General features: G+C 38.5%; 1 protein-coding gene and 1 long non-coding RNA gene across 3 annotated transcripts in view; one reads left to right on the forward strand and one right to left on the reverse strand.

Moving 5' to 3' along the window:
- Nucleotides 1–21,329, reverse strand: part of LOC118161776 (cytochrome P450 7B1) — a 123,236-nt gene that overhangs the window by 17,009 nt on the left and 84,898 nt on the right. For both annotated transcript variants that reach the window (XR_004748163.1, XM_035317412.1), the window contains exon 2: nt 5,893–6,029. Coding sequence is in view for 1 of the 2 variants with exons in the window: in XM_035317412.1 (XP_035173303.1) it covers nt 5,893–6,029 (137 nt within the window). In the remaining variant the exon portion in view is untranslated. The remainder of the gene's footprint in view (nt 1–5,892; nt 6,030–21,329) is intronic.
- LOC118161779 lies at nt 149–8,426 on the forward strand. Its single transcript, XR_004748166.1, has 3 exons — nt 149–350; nt 3,530–3,683; nt 7,919–8,426. It is a non-coding gene; the product is annotated as an uncharacterized LOC118161779 (long non-coding RNA).

The raw sequence follows: 21,329 nt of genomic DNA on the forward strand, positions 1-21,329 counted from the left end.
TCTTCAAGAAGATGACACCAAGACTCAAAATCTGCTGGTTACAGCCTTAATTTCACACTGCCAAACCCCAATATTTAAAGCCCCATCTGTTTTTTTTTTTTTTTCCTCTAAAGTTTCATATAACTTTTTGTTAAGAATTTGCTTAGTACTAGTAAAATGACCACAACAGGATTCGATTTTGAAGCCCTAGTGGGATTACAGTGAAGGAGGCTCTCATTCTTAAAATGGTTGCCATTCTGGGGCACAAACTGTCCTGGCTTTATAAGGTGTTGTGTCAGAGTGCACGGACAACTTTCCATCTTCCTGAGGTATCAAGGAGATACCACAGTAGGACCTCCAGCTGTACTAAGGTACAGAATTGCCACTTTTGACATCTTTTTGAAGTTGCCTATGCCCGAAAAAAATCTGAAGTTTTCCCCCAAGCATAAAGTCAACTAATAAAGAAGAGTATTTTGGTGAGCTGTCATCAATCAAAATGCTAATACTCCCAAAGCCCAATTAAATCTTAACTCTTTATGGAAGATTCCCATGTTAAGTCTAAATTTAGAGCTCCTGATTCTTAGCTTGTAGGGACAGGTGCATTAGGGAAAAACGTACCCATTAAAATGTACACATTGTCTGTGAAATATCCTAGCCATAAACCCAGAAAATATCAAAGCTTACCACACTTATAGTCTAATTCTGTCTCACTAAAGGGCCAGATCTCCTTTTATTTTAATGGGAACACTACATGCTTAACTGAGGACCAAATCTGGCTCTGTGACAGATGTCCTGAGATAAAGTAGTCACTACCACTAAAAATGTCAACAAGTATCCATGGTTACCATATAGTGATATTTGAATTATCATAGTTATTCCGTATCTTGACTTGTATACACACACAGCTCTGTGGTAAAGATGGGTGCGTTCTGGACTTTCTGTGTAATCTTCATCCTGTTTACAACCACTGCAATCCCAGTGAAAACAGTGAAGAAAGACAAGGGATAAATTGAGAATTTGACCCCCATTTCTGTCAATAGTGTGAGGGTTTCTGAAGCACTTGTAGAGTTTGCTTTACTGTAACGTAATAAACCATTGGTATAAATCAATTTTTAAAGAACAAGACACTGGCTTGCCAGAAAGATCCCCAGTTCCCAGTCCTCTTTCCTGACGATTTCTTCCTTCCCAAACCACACAGGAATTTTTAGCCCCAGCCTCTGCGGGACTGAGAGCTGCTCTCTTTGCACTCCTCTTGCTCCAGCTTTCACACACTTGCATGCTCTTATTGAGGCCACCATCTTTGTGATCAAAGCTTGGAAAGAATGCCCATTGGAGTGATTTTTAATAAATAAACTTGGAGTGTTATTAACCCTAAAGATGAAAGCTGGCTTCCTAACTTTGCATTTACAGGGTAAACAATTTAAGTTAAGATTTTTAATTAATATTAATTTAAACCATCTGTCCACCATCTGCTTATTTCTGATGCAAAATATGAGTTTCTTTGTGATCTTTAATCAGACACTTAGCAAACGCACATCAATTCTTATCATTTTTAAGTAAGAAAAGATTTCCAGCAAATGGGTTTTCAGACAAACAAACAATTTTAGCAATAATTTTAAATCAAAACTCTCTCAGCACTAGCACACTTTGGGAGAGAAAGTCTCTAACAAACAGAACATCTCGGATCCTGATTTTTATTATTCTCATCAGGTTCCTGGTAGCAAGAAGTAAGTATGTACCAAAATACCCATTTTGTAGAATTCAGTTCAGGCTCTAGACCATTCCCCTGCAAGTCAACAATACGTATAAACACATGAAAAAAAAATACTTTTGTTACTGTATTTATTAAATGTCTCTAGCCAGAAAAGTGGAACCCCAGAATAACAAAGGCAGCTTGTCTATGTACCCCACAGAGGATCTGATTTTAGATCTCTTCATTAGAAAAAGACTAAACTCTAAAGACTAAAATCTGCAGTTAGAAAGCTATTGTTGTAAGAGTGGGTATGGGAGCCTTTAGCAATTACAGTCATTCTTGTACACAGATGCAGCCACACAGGTTTACCACAGTGCCCTCCATCCAGCAAACAGACTGAAAATTAAAATGTCATGCCCCAGCATCTCTCCTACCCTAAGCACCCTTCAAGAACATATGAGCAAACACCCAAACCCTAACAAACATTCTGACCTCAAGGTATGACTTCAAAGTTTTGAGGGTCAATATTGCAATTAATTTCACTTTTCATAGCATTTCGTTGTTGCTGTTGAGTTCTCTTCCCACTTATTGTCCCTGGTGGTGTTTGATACCAACAAATAGAAACCTTTCCTCCAGTTTCCACTTACTATACAGTATTTTAAAATGCAGTCTCTCCCTCCTCTCCCATGCCTTTCCATTGCAACTAATGCCAAGAATTACCTCTTGTAGTAGTCTTTTCTGTAACAGTACCAAAATATTGATTCTTGTGAGTTTCCATCCGAGTATTGGCAAAGGTAAATGTCAGATCAACCAAAAGTGGAGGAATGCCACATGCTTTCCAAATCAGGAAGCTTTAACTATTTGATGTATTTATACAGAAACCGCTGAAAGCACAATGCCTTTTCTTGTTAGAATGTAAAAAAATACCTTTAACACACACACACGCACAAAAACAAAACAAAACAAAAAAACACAAATCCATACAGAAATGTCACACTCCAAATCCCAATAGCTTAAGTCTCTTGGCTTTTTTATTTAGTACAATAGAAACAAGTCAAAATAATAAATGTATACTTGTTTCTCTAAAAAGTCCTCTGAGTTTTTTTAATATGGATACAGAGAATTTATATTCCTTGTCCAATCCTTCAGTTTGCATTACAACCATGCTGCAAATAGCTTGGTTATCTCCTTGTAGTTTACACAGTCTCCTAGAAAAATAAGATTGATGTGGAAAATATGAAAATTGTCAACTTCGGTAAATCTGAGCACAGAAGCCAGTATTTGTATGATAGTTAAGAAATTACTCTAATAATGCATTCTGGAGCTTTTTAATGCTAATGATGAAAGACAAGCATTTCATATGACATATAATGATGGATGTTATTTCAGTAATGCTTGCAGCAGACTTCAGCTTTGTAAGGGGTTCATGGAAATTACCTTTTGCCTAAGACAGAAAAATGTGGCATTTTACTGTAGGTGTGTAATGATTTAAAAGAAAAGAATGACTTATTAGCAGAATTATAAAAGGCCAAATGTGCTTAGCAAAAACACGGGAAGACAGATTACTTTATCAAAATTTGAATTAGTCTCATAGACAGTGTTGCAATGCTCAGTATCATTCCTAATAATGTATCATCAAAAGGAGATGAAGTTTAATCCCAAGAAACTGTGAGAAAACTGCTTCAAGTTCTTTATGTTCTTACCTAGCTGTCTGCCTACCCGGCTGATCCTTAGCAAGCAGAAAGCTTGGGCTGGGACGTACTGTCATCTAGAAACAACAGACTCGGTATCTATCTCTCTTTCTCTTCCCTTCCTTCTTCTTTTCTTTTCTCTCCCTCTCTCTTTCTTTTTTTGAAGACTATCGCATTTACGTAATCGTCCTCTTATTAGGAAGATTCTGCTGAACTGCTGACAATGATGTACAGTAGTGCTTCGCCGGTATGACGTTTGGGGAAAACGATTCTGCTGCACCACCACACAAAACCAATTAGAGAACTATTTTCTGCGACAGGTCAGGAATTTACATTGTTTCTCATAGAAAGATGTGCTTTTTAATTTCTTTATTAAGATGACATCCATGTCCCTTGCGACTTTTAGGGATGACAATCATTTGCTCATCACATGGGAAAGTACAATCAGCGAAATCGCATTACCGGTACGGGGCAATGCCAGAAACTCCAAGCATCGTTCCACATTTTCCAAATGAACTAGTTTGAGAACCAATAATTAGAACAATACATATTGATAGGATTTGTTGACAGAACCTGTAGTCACTCACCAGGGGGCTAAAGTAATGATAGTACATATACAGCCGGCTACGTTATGTTTGCTGAACACACAAACATCATCGTTGTCAAATCACTGAGACACACAGAAAGCCTGCATGTCTCGGAATAAGGACAGGATATGAGCTACCAACTAGCTTCATCTTCTTTTTTGAGTTGTGGCTGACAAGCTGTTTCTCAGTGAAGACTTGATGGTCAGTATATTTACACTGAAAAAAGAGAACTTGAGGTAGTATCCCCAGTACAACAGATTCACAAAACCAACGATTTCCTTGTGTAAGGCTGAAACAATATCCGTAACTCACTCTATTGACCTTAACCTGTATACATGAAAGCTTTCACAAAATACCTAAACACAAGAAGATGAAATGAAATGGAATTCTTTTTATTAGGCAAACAGAAATTCATTAAACTAAATTACACTCAGATTGCTTAAAGACACAAATCTCCAAATAAAGTCTTATATGAAACAACAAAAAGGGGAAAGAGAAATAACTATTCAGTTAAACAAATTAAGGATTCTGAAGTATGATTGTATTTGCTTTCATGAATACACTATGGTAAGTCTTTGAATTATTATTATTAATTTTACTTGCAAGAAGCCATTATTGTACTCACTCATTATCATGTGAGTATACATTAACAATAAAAAGACTATTTCAAATAAAGTTAGAGTTGCAGATGTGTTAAACTCACTTCAAGATGAAACACACCAATTTCCAAAGGAATAATAATAATAAAAGAATGAATAATAATAAAAAATACATTTAATAGCAGTAAAATGCTCTTCCAAAGGACAAAATAATATATTTGGTAACAGGAAGAAAAAAAAAAAAAGTGTTAATCACTTGCTTGCAATTTAAATACTGCTTGCAATTTAATTAATAGACTTTTGAAGAAAAAAAGTATTTGTATTGCAAAACGTTATTTATATGGAAAAATAAAGCTAAAATCACTGCCACAAAATTAACAAGCAAACTTTACATTTTACATTTTTATTTGAAACTCTCTAAAAATACAGAAATACAGAAAATGAGGTAGATTTAACTGTAAAGTAATAATTGATGCAACTATAAAATTCATCATTTGAACAAGGATATCAGCATGTAAAGGGGCAAAAGATCCATTACATCTACCTGCAAGACAAGAGTTTGTCTTTTTCTGAACAAAGGAAAATACTTGATCTTAAAATAATTTTAGTAAAAAGTATATATATATATATACACACACATATATATACGTGAATTTATATATTTAGGTTTCATTCAAGATTCCACATTCATTCTGTGCTTTTCTGGTACATTTAAGTGTATATGTGAAATCACTCAAATGTTTGTATTCGAGCTAGCGTAGTAAAACAGCTATGAATACAGAAAGCAGCAAGGTTATATCATACTTTATTATATTGTTATTTTCAGCAAGCATGATCAGAGTAAGAGACTGGCAACAGGAAGTTTCTGTGTTCCAGTCCTGATTGTATCACTGAGTCAATGTGTCATTCATTCCCTTGTGTTCCTGTCAACCAGTTGTAAAATGTGTGAGAACATATTCTGCACTTTTTTTCTTAAGTGTTTTCTAAATTTAATCTGATATTTTTCTGTGCAGTGTCAAGATGATGTTAGTTCTCCCTTCCTTAGGAAAAAAATAATAAAAAAAAATACACGTTTTTATGTGTTGGGAAAATCTATGTTCATACATTACTCATCTAAAAATTCTGTCGATATGTATATATACCTATAGCTGTATATAAATACACATAACCATAACTAAATCTTGTGGATACTTATTATGTATATAAGACGTTTGAATTTAATGTATTGTGTCCTATGGTATGCAGAAATGTTTTTGGTTAAGTAAGATTCTAAATTAAACATATGAATTAATATTCAACTTCACTGATAGAAAAATCAAGAGAAGTACTAAAATACTGCTCACCAGCAATATGTACAGTGAAAATATCTCCAAGTTTCTTTTGCTGATCCAGTAAGAATTTGTAAGCATCTTTTCTAAAAATCAAAGCCTTCCCTAGGTAAGGAATCCAGCCATTTATTAGTGGGGGCTCTCCAGTCTTCCTGTTAAAAACATAAAAAAAAAATCAGGAATTAGCTTTGGCATAAGAGCAACTTATCTTTATATCTATTTATATATTACACTTAGACCTATGATATTAGGCTTAGACTTAGATCTATGCATATAATTCTTACAATGTATAATATGTTGTACAGAAAGTTCTTCAGATATGACGGCAGGTTAAATCTAATCACACCTCTGAGCACAGAAGGCTCTGTGTGGTGATTATGAAAAATAAGAGGGAGAAATTGAGATGCATTTAACTACAGGTCGTCCAGTTATTACCATAAAGTTATGAACACAGAAGAATTACATTCCGCAGAAAATCTCACAGCGAAGAGTCCTCTCATTTTCAGTATTTTGCATGTCAAAGGAAGATGTATCAGAAGGCAATTATGACAGATTTAGGTAAATAGGACGCCGACATACCACACCAAACAATTAGCTTTAGAGATAAGGTTTTAAGAATTTCCATTTACCAGCACACAAAACAGCTACTGTTCTAACTAAATACCTTTAACATAATAATAATAGAGGCCGAACATTTACTGGAATAAATCTTAGTCTTCGTATGTTTATAGCCTGCTAAGCCAGAAATATGTATGAACAGTTTAAGATGAAACTGTAGATAATAATATTCATAACCCAGTCTGAAAAAGCAGCCATGGTGTGTTAGTTATGTTTGTGGAATAGTATAAAATATCTTTCAAGATTGTAGCAAGTTATATTTTTCTTTACAAAGGAAAAAAGGTCCTATTCCTGTCCTTTTTACACTGTCCTATTCCTAACTGCAAGTAAATGTCTTTCCTCCGTGCTGGTCTTCAGTTGCTTGAATCTGATTTACAACAAAGAAACATGAAGCATGCTTGCTCTGGAAAGGATTAAAACAAATATTCACGAACAACTCTGATGCTACATCCCATCTGTGAAGGTGACTTATACTACATGCAGAACAACTCATTCTGATTAAACACAAGATATTTACTAGCTCGGATCTAATCAAAGATCAAGGGATCACAAGCTTTACTACTATCATACACAGCATGGATTTTTATGTAGCTGGATTAACCCTATCATAGGCACATTCCTCCTTGAACTGCTCAAACAGAAATTAAAAAATAATAATAAAAAGGTAAAAATGATATGCTGAATTTATTTTTTTATTTTTTTCTAATTAAAACTTTCTGGGGAGGAAATTATAAGCCAGTGATTTCCTCCCTTATTGCAAAAAAGTTGGTATAAATTTAGTTTAAAGATGAACAGATGTGGCCAAACCAAGTTGCACATCTTGAACTCTTTCTGTTTAACTGGCCACTAACTACAAATGTTGGTTTTCAAGAAAATCATTTTGTTAACTGGAAAATAAACATTGCAAACATTCTAGTACAAATTAGAAAATTTCACAGCCTAGGTGTTTGCACTGGCTTTTTTGGTTCTTTGGGATTTGAGGGTTTGGGGTTTTTGTTTGTTTGTTTTGTGGTGATTTCTTGATTTTGGGGAAGGTGCACGTCGCATAAACCAACATGTTACATGTCCTCCCACAAGCAAGGAACACCATTATTTACCTGTGTGGTGCAGCAAACTTTGTACTGGTTAATTCTGCATTAGGTGAAGACAAGACAAGAACTAATCTGAGATTACACGAGAGAGATCACCAGCCCTGGAAGTCTAACAGCCCACTCAATACCCTTAATTATCCCCTCAAAGCCTGTAACGAATCTGGATGATTTACCAATTTTCCCCCCCAGACTACACAGTCCCACCAGCGGCCTCCTTTCACTTCCTGGGCTGGACACGACACCCCGTACGTAGCCCTGTGACAAATATTTAGATAGGCTTTTTGTCATATTCTAATTTAATGCATCTAATTTCACTCTCCGTGTTCTGTCAGTCGGTCAAAAGCTGTATTCTTCACCAGCTTTCCGCCGGGTAAAGAGGACGCAGCTCAGAGATCCAGGGGAAAATTAACTTAATGCTCCGAGTCTGTGGGATCACATCAGGGAGACGTTTTGCTATCGTGAAGACGTGAGGGTCACCGTTCGCTGCAGCCGTGTTCAGCTCAGCAGCAATAAGCTGAGCACCGTTGAACACCGTGGCACGGCTCCGCGCCTTCCAGGGGGAAACGCAGCACCCCTTCGACTCGCGACCCACAGCGGGCTGATAACAGAGACCTGTCTTCATCTCCATCTTTGCTTTTCTTTGGAAGATGGAGGTTGTAATGACTCACAGACGTCTGCCAACACACAGCAAAGACAAGAGTGCAGCTGAGGCTTTCTTGCCCCCTGAAATACAACGCTTCACTGCACAAAGCTTTAGGCAGTACTGCTCACCTCAGCCAGGCTTCCTGAAAACCTCAGCTTCTCACCTGCAGTCTGCTGGCGCTCAAAAGTTTGTGCTGCTTTTACAGCTGTTGGTATGACCCACCAACAAAGCCCATGCAAACTTTCCCCCTTCAGTTAATTTCTTACAAGTTTTACCTCAGGGCTCACACTTCAGATAAATGATCAGATAAAATCAGATAAAATCTGATCATTAGACAAGATATGACTAATGTTAAACTTACTGTTTTCTCATGGCATCGATTTTTGTATCAAATGTAACATTTGCATCAAAGGTAAATATCTAAGAAACATTAAAAAAAAAAAAGCAGTATGACGTGTTTTGATGGTACTTTAAGTTTGCAACTTTTTAAATTCAGGCACTGAGAACTTCCTACCTGACTATCCCATGTATACCATGTATAATGGTACTCAGATCTAGTTTAACCGCTTAAAACGTAATTCACTTAACACACTTAGCATCTCATAGTATTTGCTGCATGTTCCTTAATTTTGTTGTTGTTTTTTTTCACATATTGGGTTGTTTTTACATATATACAGGAATATCTATGCTTAACTGAGAAATCTGTTTGAAGTCAGTAAGACTTAATATGAGCAAATTTTACAAATAAAGCACCAGCAACGTATCCAATGCAATCTGTAAGGAGGCAGATCAATTAAAAAGTAGAGGGAAACCAATGAAGTTGTATCATCCAGCACGGGTAAATGGAAAATTTCAAATAACATTATGCAAAAAGTCTTCTGTCTACAAATACAGTCTGTAAATACAATTAATACATTATTGATATCTGAAATTTTTATTTCCTTTCATGCTGAAAAGATACATCCTTGTTAGCAAGTAATGAAAAAGCAGTAAAGTTTTGGAGTTTGTTTACAGTTTGTTTAACAGGAATTTCTGAGCTCACCTAAAATATTTAAGTCACTGATTCAGGTGTGACTATTTACTTACTAAGGTAAGGCACTATTAAAAAATGTGATTGTTGTATCTATGTCTCATTTATACTAAGCAGCAGTGATGCAGTAAACCAAATGAAAAATGCACTGCAACATAAACTATGTGAAAAAATAGATAAAATTATTTACATTTATTTATTTATTTATTTATTTAATTTCAGAGTTTTCTAAATGTTGTTTCCCATTAGTAAAAAGGAATTATTTGGGAAACCCAAATCACGTCAACATTTGTGAGGCTCTGTGAATGTTAATGTACTTTTTTTTTTTTTTACTATAAAGTAAAAATCCTAAAGATCCACAAGCAAACAGACTTTGCCAACATTTATCTGTAATATTATTGCTTTATAAAAGCACACAAGCCTATCCTTTTGCTGGTTACACCACTCCTCTGCAGTGCAGGGCATTGGATCAGTGTAAACGAGAGGAGAATCTTTCCCATTTCACTCGTTATTTGTATTCCAAAGGAGCAGATGCCTTCCAAATTATGCAAAAATCCACAGCACATCTAGTACTATAGCAGATGAACAGGTTAATTTTTCTCTTTGCACATAATAAATCATAAGTGCTTTAACACCCATAGTCGCATTTCATGAACATAAACCTTCTGTTTAATAATGTCTGTTTACAACTAGAATCAGACATACAGTAATCTCTTGCCTGGGATAAACATTAATCCAGATCTGTCTAGAAAAATTATACAATTCATTACCATAAGTAATCTCTATTGTGCCCTGTGCTTAACCTTCATCTTTTTTCCTGTCCTATAATCTTGCAAATCCACTGGTGGTGTATGATTGGCATCTGGTGTGAGCACAGACTCCGCTGCACAAAGAACGACCGAAAAAGCCACACAAGAAAATGTCACTCCACAGGGCACCGCTGGCTCCGCCGGCCGCTTCTGAACAACTCGCACCAACGGGTGAAAGAAACCCCAGGCTGGGGAGAAAAAGAGCCCAGTAAAACCTAACTGTATCACTTGCCACAAAGGGGCCATTTGCACTTTCTAAACCATCATTACCACCCACAAAAATTAAAGGCATTGGTCTGATTTCTCCATTTCACTTTTGGTCAAACTACCACATCCCACATCAACGTTGGAGCAGACCATGCTGAGGGACTTCAGGGAATGGAAATGTGTGGGTACAGGAGTAGAACAAAAGCTATTATGAACATGTCAGAGCAGTCTGAGATTATTCACAGGCTCGATCACAATATTTAAGCAACAAGACATGACAGACAGTGTCTTTCCAGGGGCTTATGAGTGCTCTAACTGTGAGGAAAAGAATGAGGCCAAAGGCTTCAACCCCAACAAAGGTAATCCCCAGAAATGTGGTGTCTGGAGTGTCTCGTTGTATTACGGAAGAGAGACACAGGAAACTTAGGACAGGAGAAAGCCAGAAAGTCCTTCTTTCTTTCTTTTTTTCTTTTCTCTCTCTCTCTCCTTTTCTCTCTCCTTTTTTTTTTTTTTTTTTTTTTTTTTTTAATTTAGTAGTTAGTTTCTCCCAAACCTTTTCACAGCATTAGGTGTTTGAATCCATGAGGACAAAACAAAACAAAAAAAAACACAGAACATTTTGTTTCAGATATTTGTCCACAACAAATTATTTTGATACTTATAAAATTAAGCAGGCTTTAAACACCCCATTGAAATTATTTGTCTCAGCGATCCCCTGGCACTCAAAGTTTTCCAGGTTGAACACATGCAATATTTAAAAGTACTCCCTGCAGAATTAGACAGAAAAGAGCTTTAGTAATATACAGTCTTCTACCTTTGAATTCCCAGCTTGAACACTTCATGTAGAGGTAATAAGGATCTTGGGGGCTTACGTAGAGCAAATGGATTCACCAGGCCATGTCTTGGCAGAGAGATGTACACGAGGACTGACTCACTGAAGAAGATGGCTCTTCACACATGGAAAGGAAAAGCTCACCGCCACTGCCTACACCTTCATCGAGGTAAACTGACTTCACTCTGCAGCGCTCTACGCTGTGCTCAAAATTTCAGGAAAAAGAGTTAAAAAGCAATGACTAGACCCAGGAAATACACCTTTGAGCACACCAAAAGGAGAAAAGTTTATTTGCTTTTTCAAAAGGAGCATATGGCAAGGACAGACTATAATGATGATGTGAGACAAAGTAGTAGAAATGCTGATGAGAACAAACCAACCAACCAGTGAATATTAAGGCTCCCTCTGGAAAAATGCAATACTTATATTGAAAGTATTTTTGTCAAAAACTTCTGGGATTTTCAATAAAAATGCATTTCTTCTGTAAAAGCATACAAGCTTTTTGTTGTTAAGAACTCTAACTTCCATAGTAAACCCTTAATCAGAAGAACCTATTCACCTACTATTTTTTCCCCACTTCTATTAATTCCATTTGGGTCATCCCTGAATATCCAAAAAATACCTGTGCTCAACAACTCTTTCAGTAGCTCTGAAATATTGCTGTCTAGGAACTTTTATTTATTTTTTTATTTATTTTCAAGCTAGATTATTTTAGCAGCCGTAGGTTCACATTGCACGTATCACCTCTTCAAACATTTGTGTTAAAGGGCACATCCAAAAATTCAACCATTACTTGTAGTGACTGGCTGGGGCATTGCCTAAAAACCCAAAAGGTAGGAAAAAAAAAAAAAAAAAAAAGGTTTTGGCTTAGGTATATCAGATTTAAAATTCCCAGAAGGTTTCTACACAAAAGGTAATGTGAAATTTCATAACAGCCAGAACCTAGTTAATACAAATTCAGTGCTTATGGCCCCTTCTCTGAAATGCTATGTTGTCTTTGCTCTGGGTGAAGTCAGTAAGAGCAGCTCTTGGCTATTTTATCGTGTCTTACATTTGGGATCACTTGCCCAGTCAGGATATTTTCCTTTCTTAGTTCAACTGTAATCAAATAAAAATGGTCTGGGAAGGGATGCTGAGATGTTACTTGTTCCGTGGCTCATATTCCAGGTAGGCTACTTCATGCCAACATCTTTTCTCTTATTCCCCTATGCTGCCCTTGAAGATAGCCAGTAATGGAGTCTCCAGTCTCCTCAGGCAATTTGTCCTTACCAGAAAATTTCTCCTCATGTCTAACCTTTTTCTTCATGCTGCACTTCACGCCCTCTACATCTCATTCTGTCTATAAAGGATAAGAGAATAAATGATCCCCTTTACTTCTGCAGGGGAACTTTATATATTCAAAGGTACTTACCATGTTCTCCTTTAGTCTTTGGGTTAAACAACCCCAGGTTCTTCCAGTACTTCCTTGCAACCATTTTCTAGACCTCTGTGTACTCACACCACTCCCCTGTCGGCTTCCCGAAGTCAGCCCACAACCCCTGGAAGTGCAGTGCCGTGCACTGAGCACCGCACGGCGATTCTTGTGCATCTTGTGGGCAATGTGCCTGGCTCTGCATCCTAGCACAGCCTCAGCTTTCTGTGCAATATCCCAATGGTGTTGAGAAAAACCCAGCTTCAGAACCATTACAGACCTCAGCCTTTACCCAAAGAAAAGATCTTGGTCCTGTCCAGATGCTGCTGGTTAGTCCTCTGTTATTTTCCAGTTTGCCATTTTGAACACTAATCCCTCCTTAGCAGCCCCCTTCTCTTTTAATATTATCCAGAAACATAAAATGCTTTTTTTCCCCCTGTATTCGTGTGAGAAGGACTGGACCAGAATTCGAACTCCACCAGTTTTTCCCTTTACCACTGTCAGGAACATATTTACACTGCACACTGACTGACTTCACCAACAACCCAACAACTCTCGTCTGATATCCATCTCTTCCATAATCCATTTCTGCACTTTAATACATTGCCTTACTGCAACACATGTTAAAACTGTACACAGTAAGTAGCTCATAGGAGGAAATCATATTAACCGTCTGGCCTAGAAATGACAAGTGAAGTGTGGATAAGAATGTCAGCACTCCACACAGAAATATATTCAAACATGCAGAAATCATTCCTTACGTAATAAAGAGCAAACAAATAAATTCAGGCAATCTCAGAATCAGTGGTGGGACATCATCACGTTTAAAAAGCCATGTTAACAAGGAAAGTGAGGAGAATATTATACAACGATGTTGCATCTTCTGTGTGCATCAAATGTATTTTCTTTGAGTAGAGAGTATAGAATTTCAGAAGTAAAAAAATATTAAAAATCAACTATTATTTTCTCTGAAACTGTAGGAATGGTAAATAATGAAGGATGTTCATTAGAACAAAGAAGGTAATGAAAATATAGGCTTTATTTCATGTAAATGAGCTGCCCAAGAGTCTGGTTTCTTGGTTAAGCCAGACATCTTGAAGTTCTTTATAATCAGCAGAGAGAAAAGGTGTGAAAAAGCTTTTTTCAAAGTATTGTTCTTTACTAACAACAGATAGGTTAGAGATGCTCACTTAGGTGGTACAGGGAGTACATCCGCCCTTTTGAACGGAGTATATTATATACCACTCCAGGTCACCAAAGGAACACTGCAGAACATTGGTCTCTCACTTGCTTTGTCTGCCACGTACATGATTTGCAAATACCAGCAGCCAACTCCTGATTTATCTAGGTAATTACGTAGAGAAACAGGGCCACTTACTCTGTCTTAAAATCTGCATGTGCATAGCTTTAAATGAATTTGAAAAAATCATTCAATGTTTAAAAAAGATGCAACACAGCTATGAAGTCCATAATTAACAATTTCATGACTTCCACAATTATGGCCATGCATTCCCCAACTGGAAGTACGAGGGCAATTGAAAAGGAATTTCCCACCTCTCCTCCTAGAGTTCAGATGTCAGACACTTCATGAAACTTATTAAAAAATTAACAGTCAGCACACACATTTTGCTCAAGAAATGAACTGAAAAATTCCAAAGTCTGAAGAGCTGAATAAATACAAAAATGTCCCAGATACCTTGCTTAGTCCACTTATTTGTAAATACAACTCTACGTTGGGATGAAGCACTGAGAGAAGGTGATTCCTCCTGTCACTAATGCATACATCACATGAAGATAGCAACTGAATACAGTACTCAGGTGAATGTTTCAAAAACCTTATTGTTTTTAAGATGAACAATATCAGAAGTTTATGTCTTCTTCCCTGTTACAGGATTACATATACTTGCTTTCCAGATCCATTTTCTCTCTTTCCCTTCTAGTTTTAAAAATCCATTGCATGTTAGGAGAAACAGTCTCGAAACCTAACTCTCCATTACAAATTCATTCTCTCCTGCTTCGGCTCCTTCTGCCACCAGCCTAGATTAACATCTCCATTTCTCCATCTGAACTGATGCTATGCTTGAAATCCCAGTTTTTTTTTTCCTCTCTCCCTGCCCTCCACAACTTTAGCTTTTACTTCTTTCAGCACAGAATATAAGCAATTTATTTCAGCAGACAGCATGTTGTAATCTGCACTCTTCTTTTGCTCCTCAGTAGTTGCAATGTCTTCTTTTCTTCCCTATTCATAGACATGCTTCTACGCTCTTTCCTCAAATCCCTCTTCTTCTGAAAATTCCCTACTCTGTCTTCCATTTCCCTCGAATCCTTTCTTTCCATCTTCTCTTTCCCTAAACTCTGCTACGGCTCTGCCCCTGCCTACATTACTCTTTTGCAAGCCACATTTTCTCATAGTTCATAGCCTGATAAATCCCGATCCTGCCTTAACAAGATGCCACAACTGGGGGGCAACAAACCTGGTTATTTCCAAATGTATTTTCCTTGGGCTGGGTAGTGACACCTTTCACACTGCTGTGCATATGAGAAGCACCTTTCTATTTTTCATGCTGCACACTCCGTAACAGCAGCCTCATTCAGCATCTAGTCTGATCCAAGTGGATATGAAGTGCAGTCTTTCACTAAACATTTCTGGGCAGGACAAGCCTGAAACTAGACCTCTCATCGTGGGGGAGATTCTAAAATATCTAAAAACATTTTTATTTTTAAACATTCAAAAAAAAAAAAAAAGACCTTAAAAATATTTCCCACCAAACAGCTGCTCCTAGATTTTACTTAGCAAGTACTAGAAAGAAGGCAGCTGCAGCCTGCTCAGTGTGCCCACAGACTTCCCCTGCTCCTGGAAGGACTGGCGAGAGGGATGCTTGTGCCCGCTCCTCCTCGTGGGGATTTTCAGGGCAGCCTGCAGGCAGCCGCAGCCCGTGCAGACACCCTGCAAGCTGGGCGATGGATTGTGCTGCTCACAGACAGCCTCCCCCCGACCTCCCCGTGGGGTGTCCTCATCTGCTTCTCCCTCTCCTGAGCCTCAAACTCTGCTGAGCCCGTAACAGATTTAATGTGTATTAATTTAGGAGCTTCGGTGTATTGCCTGAAAACAATGGCTTGATGCTTGGGAAATATATTCCTTTAATTGGTCTGCGTCTGCCCTTCTTAAATATTTATGTAAACTCTATTGTGTTCAAGGGCATAAGGGTTAAATCTAAATGAAGTTATTGGCTTTGTGCTTGTTAGCGTTCTCTGGAATGTACGACATCCTCGTCAGTTTTAGGTAACCGAGCTAATTCCACTTTTAGGTAAATCAGGAATGCATTTTCATTCTGCAGTCATGGAAAGCTAAAATATTATTAATTGGAGATTGTAAGATGCAACGATAACTGGGACATCATAGGTCTGAACATGTTTTAAATCCCTCTGCTGTGAAACGGGGAGTAGAAAATACAAACACAATTCTCATTTTTTTAAATTAAATTGAGCAAATGTCAACTTGGGTTGGGGACTAATCAGAGGCATTTCAATTGCAAATTAATACTTGTTTCATTATTTTCCTAAGACCTTTCCTCCAGAAAATAATATTCATTTTACAAAAGCATCATCTTTTAGAGGAGTCCAAGATTTTACTGTCCTTGATTTACTGAAAATTTAATTTAGTACTTTTGGAAAAACAAATACTGTCCAAGTGTATCATTTCCTACTCTTGTTCAAGAGTAAAGGATAGATCTAGATTTCATTCAGATTTGGATTTGAAATACAAAGAGTCTAATTTTGCACTGCCCTGTGCGGTCATCTGTACTTGAAGAGATGGAATCAAAACACCACATCTAAACACACTCCTGCAGATTGTGACTTCCTAGACCACTTAGCATGAAAATGATTTAAAAGAGCACCATCACACAACTTTCAACATTGTAAAATTTCCATCTGAAATCTATTTTTTAATTCAAATGCTGTGACTTCAGTCAATTTCTAATTAAGTTCACACCCCCCCGCCTCTAAACTCAGTGGCACACCTGGCAGGTAACAGTAATTTCCATTTTCCATCCAGTAAAAGCCTGAATTTGAAAATTACAAATTTCATTTAAGAAACATTCTATGTTTTGTAAACAGCTCTTCCAACTGAGCACCATCACACCTGTTTTTAAGCCCCACATTACCCAACTGCTGAATGCCAAACAGTAGGTGAGGCAGTCTACACACGGAACGCAAAATTCTTCAGTCTCAAAGCTTCATGAGTCTTAGAAATTTAAACATTTCAACTGGGGAGATGATAAGAGTTGCAGGTTCTAACGAAAAGAAAAGGAATGCAGTCAGAGAGAGAGAAAAAGATTGAAGATGTTTTGTCCATGTTTACCTGATTGTGCAGAAACAGACACTAACCTGGGACTCTGGCCAGGTTGCTCACCCATTTGTCTTTCTCCTTGCTGAACCACCGCCAGGACTGGCCACTCAGATGGTGCAGAAGGCCATGGCTGTGGGCAATGGCTTAGAGGTAAGGGTCCTCTCCTGTGTGGCTTGCAACCTGACCTGGCAGGTGGCCCACGCGCCCCTTGAATTTTGCCATACGACTGTTGCTGGATGGACCAAATGGACCAGATTTCTCCCTAGAAGACAGCTGGGATCTGTACGCAGTCTGAAACTCCACCAGCTCAGGTTGCTAGTAAGGCTTATATGAAGTACTGGGTCTTGTGAATGCCCTGCACATCAGACTCTGCTGGGATCAGCCACCTCAGGTGCAGCATAGAAGCTGCTTGCACTCCTATTTCCATCCTATTGCCTGTGTCCTGAAGCATGCCCTTCCCATTGTCCCAGGACTTGCATATTGGAAGTTTGGTCAGGTTCTACAATTTTGAGTTTCTCCAGTTGAAAGCTGTCATGTCGTACAAGGCCAAAAGACCTCCATTGTATCATAGGGTGGGTATCAACAGCATTGCAAACCGAAACATGCAAAATGTGAACTCACTGAAGTCAATACTAGCTTGACTATTCAGACTAACTGGGAAGATTTCATGTCATGTGTTGCACTGCAAAGTCAGGTACAGGGTTGGTCCCAGATTTTGTATAAAAATGTACACACTGTCCTGTTGCTCATAAAAGATGGTGACATTACAGGGATGCTGAGGAGTGCATCCAAAGGCATGGCCAAATCCTGAGTAACAGGTTTCCCTAGCTACTGGAAAAACAAAACAAAACAAAACAAAACAAAAACAACAACAACAACAAAAAAACTTTTAAATACTTTGGTTATAAACTTGAGTCTTTATAGAAGGAACTGGTGTTATTCTTTACCAATAACCATTCCATTTATATGTTGGATCATGCACCTTTGCCTTTATTATTTTTCAATTAGAAAAAAAATCCTAAGAAAATGAAAATTAGAAATGAAAGGTTATCAGTAACAATTTTTAACATTTCAATTCCAAGCATTTGCACCATTCTGATCCACTGTAGCCTTCTGTTAATGATACATCTGTCATTTCATTGACACCCCTAAACAGCTTTATTCTCTTTTCTAATTAAGAGACAAAGCTGATTATGTCAATCTATGCACTGACATCTGAGTGCTTTTGTTATAATGTAAGAAGCAATGAATATGACTATTGTTATGCTAAAACAAAAAACTTGGGAATTTTAACTGAAAAACCCAAGATGGCAAAATATGTACTGGCTAAATTAAAACAGATTCTTACTATTCATGCAAAATGCACATGTGATTGCATTATTTAATTAAATGAAGATGCTTGTGAAAAATGAATTCCCAGCCATAGAAAACATAAAGCAACAATGATACATAATACGCCTGACTAAAATATGTGAGAAGAAGTCATCAGATCATAAACTATCTCAAACAAATAAATGACAGCCTGAACCATCAATCCTCAATGAAAAAAATAAGACGTAAAATAATCCAAACTGCTTGCATACGAAGACATGGTTTCAGCTCCACCCTGTTAAATCAGATACCTGCTCAGTGGGCTCTCCTGCGCAAAGGAATTCTTTCTGGAAGTATTCTCCCGTAGTGACATATGCATTAGCTGGGAACACAGAAAATAAGCAGCTTTCACCACATCCTCCAAGCTACCGTAAATGTTCCTCTGTTTTGTGAACCAGAACTAGCTGCAGTGACTGCTCAACCTGGCGAACTGACAGGTGTTCCTGCGACAACACTGTGGATGGGATGAAGTGCTTGCTATTGTAGGAATGCCTTTGTGTTTGGATGGAGACGTGCTGGACTAGAACAATCTCCCACATGCCTGCACTAATTGCTGTAATCGGTGTCACCTAAAAAGGCCACAGAGAGGACAGCAGCAAGCAAGCTCCCCAGATGATCTTCAGCATTTTGGGATGCTCTCAGTTTTCAGGTTCGAAGGTAACATGAAACAGTTTTCCCCTCAGTTGTGATTAAAGGCAACAGACAGAGGTTACGCGTCTCATCTGACAGCACCAGAGCTTCAGTACCGGTGCCTGTGCTGACAAACTCACAGCTGCAGCTGCCAGCAGGAGAGCACAGAGCCCTTTCCAAGGAGCTCCACTGCCTCTGTGCAAGGGATTCCTGCAGACGGTGTCCTCAGGACAGAGACTGACACAGCTCTCCTGGCATCCACTAAACTACATTGTCAACTAGTGTTAAACACAGATTTTTCTTTTTTCCTTTGAAAACTTTTATACTAAATTATCAGAAAAAGACTTTATAAATTATAATATAAACAGCATTTTTTAAAATATGGATTATAGCATCTGTGTTCCCTAATTTGCACACTGCCTCTCTGGTTACAAACTACCACTCTTTTACCATTTGCTGGTGAAGAGCTCACATCCTTTTCTCTCAATAATTAGAGGGAGTGACTGGTTGAATGTCAGTGAGTGACTGGCTGAATGTCTGGGAAAAACCCCTCTGTCTTTGCCTTCACTGAGCCTTGGTCAGAGAGGAATGTACTTCCTTGCACTTTTATTAATGTACATCTGAAATTATAAGCTATATCCTTTGCACTAGATATGCAGGCTAGACATATTTTTCTATATAACTGCAAGATAGCCGATGTTTACCACTTATAAAATGAAGTAGTCTTGCTTGGTACAAAAAAATCACTCTTCTTGGGTTGTACACCATGGAATACCTAGTTGAATGAAAGCAAAATTTGAGGAAGTGCTTTAGAGGAATTCTTAAAAGGGGTAATATGTTTTTCCTCTGCCTCAGGATCTCCTCTAACAGCATGCTCCATTGCCTACTGTTACTAACCAATTTGATAGCACCTAGTTCTGATAGCTACCCGCTGATAAGATTGGGCTGCTCACTGTTTAGTGGAAGAAAGGGAAGATCTCAGAATGTATGATTTCTGGTTTGGAAAGCTGCAGCATCTTCTTCTAAGCCAGAACCATTTCACTCACATTGAAGTAACGAGAGTGGGAAATTTACTGAAGAGTTTGGAAACACATCACGCTCTTAACTTCAGCTTCCATCAGATGTCAGGTCACCTCAGAGGTGACTGAGAACAGTATCAAACCATCCTAATCTAAACGTAAATATCTGGAGTCGGGATAACTGAACAAAAAATATTGCTGATATTTGGCACTGCCTTGTGTTTTTCTGTTGATCTGGGTTGCACATCTAGTTTATAAGAGCAGGAAAATAAACAAATGTACAGACCCAGTGGTATGAATCCACATAGCAGCATTAATTTATACATTGCTATTGCTAGGCCAAGTAATACTGGGTAAGTTAGTAGTATCAGGTTAGCATTGGTACACTAACAAAGCAGGCTGTGGTGGTCACAGAATATGAACACTCGCCAATATGCACGGAGCAGGACCTATACCACAGTCAGGATCACGATGACATTCCCAGGGAAAGCGGACCGTATGTTGACTGAAGAACTCTCCTCCATAAATTTACTTTGAAAAGCAGATTTGTAAATCCTTGTAATGAAAAACTGCAACCGCACCTGGCCTTTGCACAGCCTCGGAGCTGCTCCTGCCCGTGCTGGGATCAGCCCCCTCCGGGACATCAGCTGCCACCACCAGGCACTGGACATCTGCCAGTCACAGCACAGGCAGCATCCTCCAGCAGAAGAGGCATTACAGTCCCTTCTCTTACTCCCCCTGCCCCCCCGGACACGGCCGAGGGCAGAGAAGTGCAGCCAAGACTTCGCTGTGCCCCAGCAGCTCCTCGCTGCTGCGAGAGGGTCACTGGCAGCCAGAATGATTTAGAGCAGCCTTCAGGCTATTCTAAGTTACAGCGAGGGACTTGACTGACTCATTGCTGCTCCAGGACTGTGGGAACATAAAGCTACCTTAAAGCCATTTTCAGACATCCCTGCTTCTGAGCCGTGCTATTTTATCCTTGTCTGCAACTGAAAATAAATGAGACCGCAGCTTGTTGGCGAGTCCTGTGGCTGCAGCAATGGGGTGGCTTCCTTTGCCCTTCTCCTGCCTTCATCTTTCTGTCTGTTTGGGTTTTGCAGCTAGCTCTGGGAGTGCTTGCAGTCCCGTGCTCGAGCAGAAATGGTGATCCATGTCAGCCTGTGCTCTATTGATTGGTCTTACAAAGCTGAGGCTCCCGTCAGCTGTGGGGCTCCGCGAAGCCACGCCGCACGCACATGAATTTGTTGTTCGCAGAGAAGGCGTGCAGCGTTCTGCTGGTCCACATGTGTGCTCTGCCCACCAGGAATAGTTTGGTAATTTAGCATCTTAATTAAAAAAAAAAAAAAAAAAAAAAAAAGCTGCTGGTGACAGGCTAAACTGAAGGGAGATCAACTGTATCATTTCAGTGCTTATCAGCTTGCTTATATTTTTACTCCAGAG

Source organism: Oxyura jamaicensis, chromosome 2 (assembly GCF_011077185.1).
Source record: "Oxyura jamaicensis isolate SHBP4307 breed ruddy duck chromosome 2, BPBGC_Ojam_1.0, whole genome shotgun sequence".
NCBI lineage: Eukaryota > Metazoa > Chordata > Aves > Anseriformes > Anatidae > Oxyura > Oxyura jamaicensis.